The sequence below is a fragment of the Mytilus galloprovincialis genome, chromosome 10 (assembly GCF_965363235.1).
Source record: "Mytilus galloprovincialis chromosome 10, xbMytGall1.hap1.1, whole genome shotgun sequence".
Taxonomy (NCBI): domain Eukaryota; kingdom Metazoa; phylum Mollusca; class Bivalvia; order Mytilida; family Mytilidae; genus Mytilus; species Mytilus galloprovincialis.
Genome location: NC_134847.1, coordinates 49,607,998 through 49,619,629, shown reverse-complemented (window position 1 = coordinate 49,619,629; position 11,632 = coordinate 49,607,998). Strand labels below are relative to the sequence as shown.

General features: G+C 31.2%; 1 protein-coding gene across 1 annotated transcript; it reads left to right on the top strand.

Moving 5' to 3' along the window:
* The first annotated feature begins 4,465 nt into the window (after nucleotides 1–4,465).
* LOC143049509 (uncharacterized) lies at nucleotides 4,466–9,806 on the top strand. The gene is made up of 3 exons (XM_076223118.1): nucleotides 4,466–4,543; nucleotides 6,851–7,010; nucleotides 9,520–9,806. Exons 2-3 carry the CDS (start codon nucleotides 6,863–6,865, stop codon nucleotides 9,804–9,806), a joined length of 435 nt encoding a protein of 144 aa, XP_076079233.1. The 5' UTR covers nucleotides 4,466–4,543; nucleotides 6,851–6,862.
* The last annotated feature ends 1,826 nt before the right edge of the window (nucleotides 9,807–11,632 follow it).

Genomic DNA, 11,632 nt, shown 5'->3' with positions numbered 1-11,632 from the left:
AATCGAATTTACGTACATGAAGAGTAACTCTTTGTTTGAATGTTGTTGTTTCTAAAAAAAAAATACCAGCAAGTTAGAGAAATATAGAATATTCTTTTCTTGAGATAGACAATAACAATCAAAACCAATGAGTAAACAAAGACTCACAAAACCAAAGGACATTTACAATAAACAGTTATAAATAATTAAGAAACAACACGAACTCCACTAAAATCCGGGAGTGAAATCAGGTGCTCCGGAAGGGTAAGCATTTCCTGTACTGTATACGGCACCCGTCGTGTTATTTCTTTGTTCAGTTCGGTAATGATGGAAGGTAATTATGACTGAGGAAGAATATCAGATATGATTTCTGACACACTTTTTGTCATAATGGCCAATCAGCTCATGATGGCGACCGTAAAATTTCTTGAGTGGTGACCTTAATTTGATTGATTCATATATTCGCTACAAACAATGTAGTTTTAGAAATGTATTCCTGTATTTCCGTTAGATATATCCGTTGAATTGTGGGTTTGTGATATTACCAATTCTGTACTGCTGGTTTGACAAGAATTGCTCATAAATTGAGTTCGGCCATTCAAACTTTACTTTCTACTCTACTCTACTACTCATTCTACTATGATAATTTTGACAAATATTAACTACATGTATCAGTAGAAAAAATATGAGAAATAGTGGAAATATATTTACAAAGCTATTTTTTTTCTCAAAAGTGGACATATAACACCATAAGATTCACATGCAGGATGTCTATTATGTCAATATTTAACAGCAGTCGGGTGTAGAAAATGCATAATGGTAAAATACGCGCTCTTTCAGCTAAGCTGGTGTTGTTTCATTACAGTTCCTGCAGTTCAACTGCTTTTTATTTGGAAAAACATTGAGGAATTGTAAGTTTCAATGCCCTTTAAATTTGTACTTTATTTATCCTTTTTTTCTTCGAGCGTCACTGGTACGTCTTTTGTAGCCAAGCCTGTCTTTCGCAAATACAAAATTTCAATCCTTGAATCTATGATTTCCTTATTTAATCAAAAATAGTCCCTGCTGTGCGTAGCTATAACATACGTATACATTATAGAACTAATTCGATATATCAGAGTTACCTCACCTGGTCATCATTTTATAGAAAATATAAAATTTTAGTATGGAAACTATTATTTAAGTTAAATGATAATGCAGAAATATTAGTAGCTTGGCTGCTTATTAGTATAAGTTACAATTAAAAAGTACAATGTTCGAAGATGAAATATGTTTTGTTTTGTCTATCAATTTAGGTGAATACAAATGGACTCATATCGTTTAGGAATTCTATTTATACATTTACACCAGAACCGTTTCCTAAAATTGGCGTGCGAATAGTTCTTGCTCCTTTCTGGGCTGATATAGACACTAGAAGGTGTGGTTCAACGTGCAGTATATGGTATAGAGAATCGACGGAATTAGAAGACCTAATCAAAGCAACTGCAGAAATCCGTAAATATTTTCCTGTAATGAAATATTTTAACGCAAAATGGACGTATATTGTTACTTGGTTCAATGTGCCATCCTACGGAGCACACGGTTCCGAATTCAATAAGGTATGCATTTTATCCATAAGTATAGTTAACGTTTTCCTACCTTTTCTTTATTGTAGTGCCTCAGTTGATATTTAAAACAAAGACTCCATTTGTTAGTAGTATCTCTACCGACCGTCTAGTCATTTATTATAAGTCATTGTAACAGTTTTGTAATTAGCAAGATCTGTTAGTAATTATAAGAGTCTTAGGATAGCTGCCTTCTATATTAAATGGTGCCTTGAAAAAAGAAGAAAAGACAGAATTCAAATGTTTTAAATTAAGGATGTACACCTCTGAGGAGCCAAAAATTTCTAGAATTAAACATTTTTTCTTAACCTGATTTTTGGGTTTATAAGACTGTAACAAAATAATTGGTGAAGAAAAAATCATATGGTGGTGCACTTCTTCTTTTGCTACGGCCCTTTGGAAATGCCCAATTTTGATGATTTTCCCATTTTTCATCGAATTTCACCTATTTTTGGGCTATTATCATGAAAAAAATCACAGTTCCACAATTAAACTTTTTCTCATACTTTCTATAAAGATGAAGTGGACCAATCCGTATAAATTTTACTTACAAAAACTACAGGTACGTGTTAATATAAGAAAGTTTTATCATATTTTGACGTTTTTTTTGTGTAAAATTTACCATGCTGTCAGTTTTGTATTTTTGTGATTTTCTCAGTTTTAAGAACAAAATGCATATTATTTCAACTTTTTTGTTATAAATGAATGAAAAAAGACATATCTTAGAAATTTGTAAAGACCAAAATTATATGGGATGTACATGATTCTTGTAAAATCATTTTTTGTATCCCTCACGCATTTTCTCAAAATTTTGGCTAATAATACTGACTTGATTGGTCGTAAAATTTGAAAACTGGATTACGCAAAAACCATTCATTGTAAATACACAATTTTTTCACAGATTTATGTTTGCTTATAATATTTCTAAAATTCATTAATATTTTCCACTTCTATCACATGATTTGGAAATAATTCAAGAACGAGATTTTAACGAGACTGAAAAGTCAGAAGAATACATCCTTAAGCATTTGTAGGTGCAATACTGAAATCGGTAACAGGATAGACAAAAAAGGTAACAGGACCTGCATACGTGGTATATATCTCCCAATTGATACGATATTCCCGTGCTTGCATTTCCTATCATGATTTTCTCGATAGAGGGTTGCTGCTCACAAGGAAGCTATTAAACCAAGAGTTCCAAATGGTGAAGTTGAAATCATCCCTTCGTAAATTTTACGGACGCCATCACGAGTTGGTTGACCGTTATGGAATAACCGTTTCACAAATGATATCGAATATGTTCCTTACGTCGTAACTACAATCCCCTTCCCTTTCATGAATGTGACCTACCGAATTAGATTATTTACCGGATTTGTTATCACATAAGCAACACGGGAGCCGCAAGTGGAGCAGGATCTGCTTACCCTTTCAGAGCTACTGAGATCACCCCTAGTTTTTTGGTGGGGTTCGTGTTGTTTATTCTTTAGTTTTCTATGTTGTGTCGTGTGTGCTGTTGTTTGTTTGTCTTTTTCATTTTTAGCCATGGCGTTGTCAGTTTGTTTTAGATTTATGAGTTTGACTGTCCCTTTGGTATCTTTCGTCCCTCTTTTAAATACTTACATATAGTGATATATAATAAACGTACGTTCCTGTTACCAATGAAATAAAGAGAAAAGTAAACTTACTTAATATGAGGGATTTACTAGATGTTGGTTTTATTTGAAAGGTGTGAGCCAAGGCTCCGTGTTGAAGGCCGTACTTTAACCTATAATGGTTTACTTTTTAAATTGTTATTTGTATGGAGAGTTGTCTCATTGGCACTCACACCACATCTTCCTATATCTACAAAATGCCGAACATGAATTTTTATCTTAGACTTGCATTACTGATTGTAATTTCTACAACCGTTGAAAACCAAGATATTATTGTATGACATTATTACGATTGCAACTTTTAATATGTTGTTTTTTAAATGCTGTTTGTTTTTATTTGCTTATGTAGAAGGTTGTTTGAATAAGTAACTTTTAATAAATTTTTCAATTTTAAATGTCCCATATACATATCCTTTTTTTATAGAAGGAAAACTTTGAGAATAATAAATACACCGCAAGCTAGGAAACACTCAGGTTTTCCAGTAAAAGGACTTTTTCCTGGAAGACTAGTGAGATCGGTTGTTTATACATTTCAAGTCATTTATCAAATCAAATTTGGATCTTTATTGACATTTTATTTTCCCGTTTCACATAAAATCTCAAATGCACAATAAAACTCATGGTTGTTATTTGAGCATTTAACATGTTTTAGAAGATAATAAAATGAATCAAGTATAAAACTTGAAGTAATCCAGCGTTATCTAACTTTTGCAAAAAATTTAAGAGCAATATATATACCGATATTTTCATCAATGTGAACAAACTTTTTTCTACCAACGACAATAAACCATAGCATTGCATGTAAAAATATATCTATCGATGTTACGACATATGTCAGCGACATATATATATATATATGTCTCTGTTTATGTCTATTGTTTTTGTAATTATTTTTTTAGTTGTAAAGGAACCCTAACGAAAGACATATATAAAATATATAGCTTCGGTATCTTTAAAAGTCCATTAACTGGCTTTGTTTTGTTTTGCAAGACAAGACTTCTGCATCTAAATAACAAGTGTTGTTCAAAATTCACTGCCTATTACAATGTCGACAAATATTCCTATTTAAAAGTTCATGTACCAAATTGATGTATTGCTCTTTTTTTATCGTCTAAAATATGCAAGAAAGAACCTGACATAAAAGGGCAGACACGAATCAATCAAATATCTTTAATGTTTTTTTTTTTTTCTTTTCTATTCCAGAGAAATACGTTTCAGGCCATTTTAATTACAGACAGTAAAAGTGCGTTTGTTATTTACAACTATAATAAGATCGAATGGATCGCATCTAGTATTATACCTGCTCAGGTAAATATAAATATATACTTTATATGTATAATTAATCTAATTATCTGCACAACAATTTTGTAAGATCTGTAAATTTGTTGATGCATATTTTTGTTCTTCCCTCGCTGGGTTCAAATTATATATCATATTATGTATCGAGATATCACCGCCTGCACATTGTCAAGCGCCCGGCCACCTATACTGAATACATATAAAACGTTTTAAGATTTGGAAACGATAAAAAACTATTTCTATCTAACAATATTTAATATGCTATCCCTCTTAAAGTTGAAACTGTAAATTAACACTTTTGTCTAATAGATCCATGCCATACCAACATTCTTATCCATTTAACAGTCAGAAAGCTGACCACTCCAACTGAAACTACTCTTGTTTCTTCCAACAAGTCATAACAAATGATATCTAAATGATATACGTTAGACATGCCAATATGTATACTCTTTAGAAGTTCTCACATAAAACTGTTTTGATTAAGCGTGCTGAATTAGAATACAAAACCTTCAACCAAAGGTCACCACTCATCGCGTCAAGTTCTTACAACACATCAGTTGAAATTTCTTTTTTAACTTTTGGGGTCCCTATGTTGAATTTAAAATATGTGAAAAGGCTTTTTACAAACTGGCCAGTGTCAAATTTGTGCCAATTATTAAGCTGTAATACGCAAATGTGCCACTTCGATGTGTCGATATTTCTGACGAAGCGGTGCCGATACTAATTTACGAGTTACGTCCTTTTGTTGACACTTTTCATGAACAAACTTATTGGTCCAAATATATATATTATTATCATATTAAGCACCATATGCTGTTATTTACAAGTAAATATTATTAAAATAATTATTTATCTTTTACTGAATATATTTTGATACTAAAGACACATATATAAAACAATAAGGTAAACACATTTTATCATTTTTACAACAATTTCAGATCCATCATATAGTATTCCAAGTGTAACTTCAATATGTATATTTTTGGTAAATATTTTTACTGCTGTAAACAAATTAAATCAACACAGAAATAAATATTTGTACTTTATTAGATCCCGTCAGTATGATATTGTTCTATTTCATGTCATTATGATATATTTCTATTATGAATTACAAAATGCGTTAAACCATAAACGTCAAACTCATTCAATCGCGTAGTGGAGTTAGCTATTTGTGGATTCTTATAAATTCTATATATAACTTTTGGACTATTTTAAACCTCGGTCTAGTTCTGAAATTTATTCTTACATACTTTTGATTTTTTAACCTGGTACGCCAATATTTCCTATGTGAAATTTTTTAAATTGTTTGTGTGTACATTGAACGACAAATATATGTGACGTATAAAATTTTCTGACGTCAGACACGCAAATCAATAAATGTGTTTGTAGATAGATGTTTTTGTGTTCTGTTAAATTGTTCCTTTTAAAATTGTTACACCATGATGACTGCTGTTCCCATATTTTGACTATTTTATTTATTGTGTCTGTTTAGTTAACGCATCATTGTAAATATAACGGAATTTGATGAGACTGTCATCAAAGTGAAAGGGTTGCCGCTATAGAACCAGGTTTAATCCACCATTTTCTACATTTGAAAATGCCTGTACCAAGTCAGGAATATGACAGTTCTTGTCCATTCGTTTTTTATGCGTTTTGTATTTTAATTTTGCCATGTCATTATGGACTTTCTGAATTGATTTTCCTCTAAGTTCAGTATTTTTGTGATTTTACTTGTTTCTACTAAATTAGGACAAGAGGTAGTTAAAATATGCATAAATACTGGATCTAGACAGGGTTAAAATTATCAAAAAAAGAAATTCCTTTTCAATACTGATGCCTGATTCTTCCTTTTTCGTCATTTCTCTTATTGATTCACAAAACATTGATGCAAGCTATACCTTATTGTAGTTTTATCATGGGTAGGCATTATATTCGTGATTATTTTTGCCCGAGTGATAGTGTTAAAACTACAATAAAGTATAGCTTGCAATAATTATTTCGTTTCTGATAAGGACAATTATGGTAATATCTTTGTCCGATGTATATAAGTGTACAGCGTTTGTGTAAACTCTTCCATGCAACACATTACAGTCATAATAAATGAATTAGTAACAACATTTGCATCATTAAAGAGTTTGGAAGCGTTTTAAGTTAATGAAATATTTTAAATGCATGCCAATTTGATGAAATTCATTTTTCTGCAGTAGTCAAAGCAATATAGGCATGTGCAAACAAATTTTATTGAACTTGGAGCATGGGTTTATTCATAAAGCGAACGAAGCACGTCATATTAGAATTTATATTTTATCCTCAAAGGTTGGATTCAATATGGGGGACGATATCCACTTCTATTCTGTAGAAGGTTCTAGAACATCACAGATCATCAATTTACCCAATCTTTCAAATGTCGGATTAGCAGGAAAGTTTGTCTTTAGAGTAGATTTGAGAGACATAAGACCTGCACCAACACCTGGAGGTATTGTACATTTTAATACAAAAATTTAGAGCACGATAACATTCTATAAAAACTAATAAAAGCATCTGGTAATATATTGATCTTCTGTAAAAATGTGTTCTATATTAAATTCGTGAAACTCATTATAAAATTCCAGATATGAACCGTACTACATATAACTCAATGCAGATATTAGAACTTATAAATACTTATCAAAGGTACCAGGATTATAATCGCTCGTTTCGTCTACATAAGACTTATCAGTGACGCTCATATCAAAATATTTATAAAGCCAAACAAGTACAAAGTTGAAGAGCATTGAGGATCCAAAATTCCAAAAAGTTGTGCCAAATACATCTAAGGTACTCTATGCCTGGGATAGAGAAAATCCTTAGTTTTTCGAAAAACTCACATATTAAACTATCTTTCGGAAATATATATTTTTCACACATAGTAAATACTCCTTTGAATGATAGATTAATCGTTGCGCTCGAATCAAAATTGTTGGGAGTCAAATTAAAAACGACCTAAAAGAGATTTCAAAAACAAAAATTCCAAAGTGTGACAAACGTCTTTTATTGTTTAAATCGTCTTTAAAAGAGGGACGAAAGATACCAGAGGGACAGTCAAACTTATAAATCGAAAATAAACTGACAACGCCATGGCTAAAAATGAAAAGGACAAACAGACAAACAATAGTACACATGACACAACATACAAAACTAACGAATGAATAGCTTGTGCTTCTAGCTGACGTTGTTATCATCTTCGTAACGTGTGATACTATTCATTTATTTGTCTTCTTTATAAATAATTCTTGTATTGTTTATCCTGTTTTTATTCATATCTATTTGACGTAGCTCGGTACATGTACATCCCGTCATTGTGTTGTTGTTCTATAACAATTATCGTATCCCCGTCTTTAATTTTAGTAAATGTGCGTTTTTGTATTCTTGTCGAGCTTTCGACATTTTTCGAGAGAGCGAGACATACCTATCCTACATTTCGTCGTCGGCGTCGGCCGCAAATATTCACTCTGTGGGTAACGTTTTTGAAATTTTAGTATTTCTTAAACTATCCTGGAGTTTTGCCAAACTCGTACAGAAGGTTGTTTCTGATCATAAGATAGTATCCGAAAGTAAATTTAGCAAAACAAAATCATTTCCGTACTTTACTTTTAAATGCCAGGAAACATTACATACACTCTTTGGTCAAAGATTCCTGGATTTCTACCACAAATGAACACAAGCATTGAAGACCTGTTGGTGACTTTCTGCTGTTGTCTGCTCTATGGTCGGGTTGTTGTCTCTTTGGCACATTCCCCATTTCCATTCTCAATTTTTTTACAAGCTTGTTTACGATCATAAGATAGTATTTGAACGGAAAAAGGAAAAACACAAAAATACTGAACTCCGAGAAAAATTTAAAAAAGGAAAGTCCCAAATCAAATCGCAAAATCAAAAGTTCAAACACATTTTATTATGAAATTATGTTAAAATTTTGTACCTATTTTCCGTAAAATGAACTTGGCTTTTTTCCAGTTAACAATCCATACAGTCTGCAGTTAACTTTTTTAAAACATTTATTATATCCATAAAATATCCTGGATTTTTACAAAACTTGGGGAAAAAATCTTACAATCAAAAGATAGTTTTTTTTGTATTAATTTGCCTAATTTTTTGCTGAGCCTGCGATTTACAGCAAAAGTAGGCGAGACACTCGGTTTCGCGGAACCCTTACGTATATTTTTTAATGTACTTTGTCTGTATGGTTTTTTATGTTTCTTTGATATATATATATATATGACGTTGCTCTGTACTTATTCATCTCGTCATTGTGTTATAGTACTTTGATAAATTTGTGTATTCTCGTCTTTAATTTTTGTAAATATGCTTGATAAATATGCCATTTTGTGCTGCTTTATTACATATTCGTTAGTTTTTATAGTGATTACGATAATAACACAATTTGACTGCTGTACTCCTATTTTTGTCATTTTTACCGAATATGTTTGTTTTTTTTTTTTTTTGTTTAAAACAAAACGTTGCCAATATAATGCAAATTGATACATGCGACTGTAAAACAATTGAAAGGTTTAGCTAGCTTTAAAACCATACTCAATCTACCATTTTTTACAGAAGAAAATACCTGCGCCAAATCAGGAACTTGAGAGTTGTTATCCATTCGTTTGATGGGTTTGAACTTTTTGAAGTAACTTTCCTTTTTGAATTTTCCTCGGAGTTTAGTGTTTTTAGTATTTTATTTTTTATTCTGTCAAATGTTGTACTCTTTTGGACAATTATCCTTGATTTATCATATTATTGTATAAAGATTAGGTTCAAAATGTTTATTCAAAATTTAATTGCACGACTCGGCTGCTTTGGTTTTGCTGTACATGTTAGTTCTAGTTTATGCATCAAACTTTCGTAAACTATGTTGCATTGCTTTGCGTTTTAAATTTGAAGATTTAAGAAAATTGATTGAAGTTTTTTTTTTATATTATTATATGTTTCCTCTATACTTCTTTTAGATCCTGGTCAATGTTTACTAAAGGCAGCAGATATTGTGTTCGTTTTAGATATGTCTCTCAGTATAGACATAAATGCTCTGAAAAACTTAATGTCTGATATAATATCAGAGTTGCCAATTAATGATATGGAATGTCAGATTGCAATACAATCTTTTTCGACATCGGTAAAAACAGAATTACGATTTAGAGACAAGAAAACGAAAACTGAAGTCCTCGCACATATTGCCAAAATGAATAAAGCTAATGGTGTTTCAAATCTGGAGGATGCATTGAGTTCTACTACGTAGGTTTGTATAAAATACAAAAAACATAATGTGTTTTGTATTTATGCTATATTTTTTTATGTAATACAAATAATTTTGATGTGTAACATTTTATATTTTCGATACATTTTGTTTTTGTTAAGACAAAATTATTCAACCAACTTATTGACAGCATCAGCAATAAATAGGAATGGAAATGTTATAAAGGAATTTATTGTCGTAACAATTGGACCAAGTCACTCACAAACATATCATAAATTAAAGTCTTCGGACTTTTATGTGTTAGTGAGTAAATTGGTCGAGTTTATACACCAATAAATACCTTTAAAAGGCGTTTAATCATATAATGAACGAATTTGCGAAAAGGTAAGGTTTCATATTAGTAAGATGAGTTTTAAAAGTGGGACATTTGTTTGTTCATGTTGTTATTCTATATAAACTATTTATAAAAAAAATGCTAAGTTAGTTACTAGAATGGGTATAGAAAGATGTGGCCAATGAGACAACTCTCCATCCAAATAACAATTTATAAAAGTAAACCTGTATATGTCATTGTACGGCCTTCAACACGGAGCCTTGGCTCACATCGAACAAAACACTATAAAGGGCCCTAAAATTACTAGTGTAAAACCATTCAAACGTGAAAACCAACTGTCTAATAATCAACGAGAAACATGTATAAACTACATAAACAAACGACAACTACTGTACATCAGATTCCTGACTTAGGACAGGTGCAAACATTTGCAGCAGGATTGAACGTTTTAATGATACCAAACCTTCTCCCTTTTACTGAGAAATAGTATAACATCACAACATAGAAAAACACACGATAAAATATCAATTGGAAGGCTTAACTCAATCAAAAAACGTAAATTAACACACTATGAACGAATAATTTGAGATGCAATACCTGAATGTATATACATAGTTAATAAAGTTTTTAGGGATAAATATTTAAGGTCAAAAGTCTGTTTTTATCATTCAATTCTAGTAAGAATCCAAATAATTCCCGTATAGCTTCCTCTATTTTAATTTTATCATGAGTATCAATGTATCTGTCTTAAATAAAGTAGTATACCGCTGTTCAAACTCATAAATCCATGGACAGAAAACAAAATCGGGGTAACAAACTAAAACCGACAGAAACGCATTAAATATAAGAGGAGAACAACGACACAACACTACAATGTAACACACACAGAAACGGACCAACCATCAGACAAAATCCCACGAGAATAACAAATATAACATCAATATTAAAGGTTATAAAGATTTATACATGCCTTTCCATGTTTGATTGAATAAAGATCCCCTCAGGCACATAAGAATTATAATATTTTAAACAGTAATTTTTAATGTTTTTTAGACAAATGTTTTCATTTTACGACGGTCCCAGATCGTATGCAAAACGATTCGTTTTCATATTCACTGATGGTTTGATGGCTTTTAGTAGGGAATTGATAACTCTGGCAGATCACTTAGTACGTTTTCCAAATATGATTGTTGCTACTGTTGGTATTGGTTCCTCGGTAAAACATGATCATCTTGAACTGATTTCTACAGACATAAACTCAATTCTTCGACCATCAGCAAATAGCATTTGGAAGTATCTTCAATCGAATTTAGCTGTTCCAGGATGTCTTGGTTGGTATTACATATTATTATTATTATATATTACATATGCATGATATCACTACAAAAGTCTAAAAGTCTGAAAAGACCAGTTTTTGTCTTGATTTGCATGAACTTTTACTCGACATTCTCCAAAAGTATGACTTGTGTCTTAATTTTTCTTGACAAATTCTCATTTATATCAAGTTTGTATGAAAATTACTTGACATATTCTT

What these genes read in the sequence shown, in the direction of transcription:
- LOC143049509 (XM_076223118.1), top strand. Translation starts at nt 6,863, where the DNA reads ATGGGGGACGATATCCACTTCTATTCTGTAGAAGGTTCTAGAACATCA. An exon ending in ACCTGCACCAACACCTGGAG is followed by an intron (nt 7,011 to 9,519) that starts GTATTGTACATT and finishes TACTTCTTTTAG; the next exon opens with ATCCTGGTCAATGTTTACTA.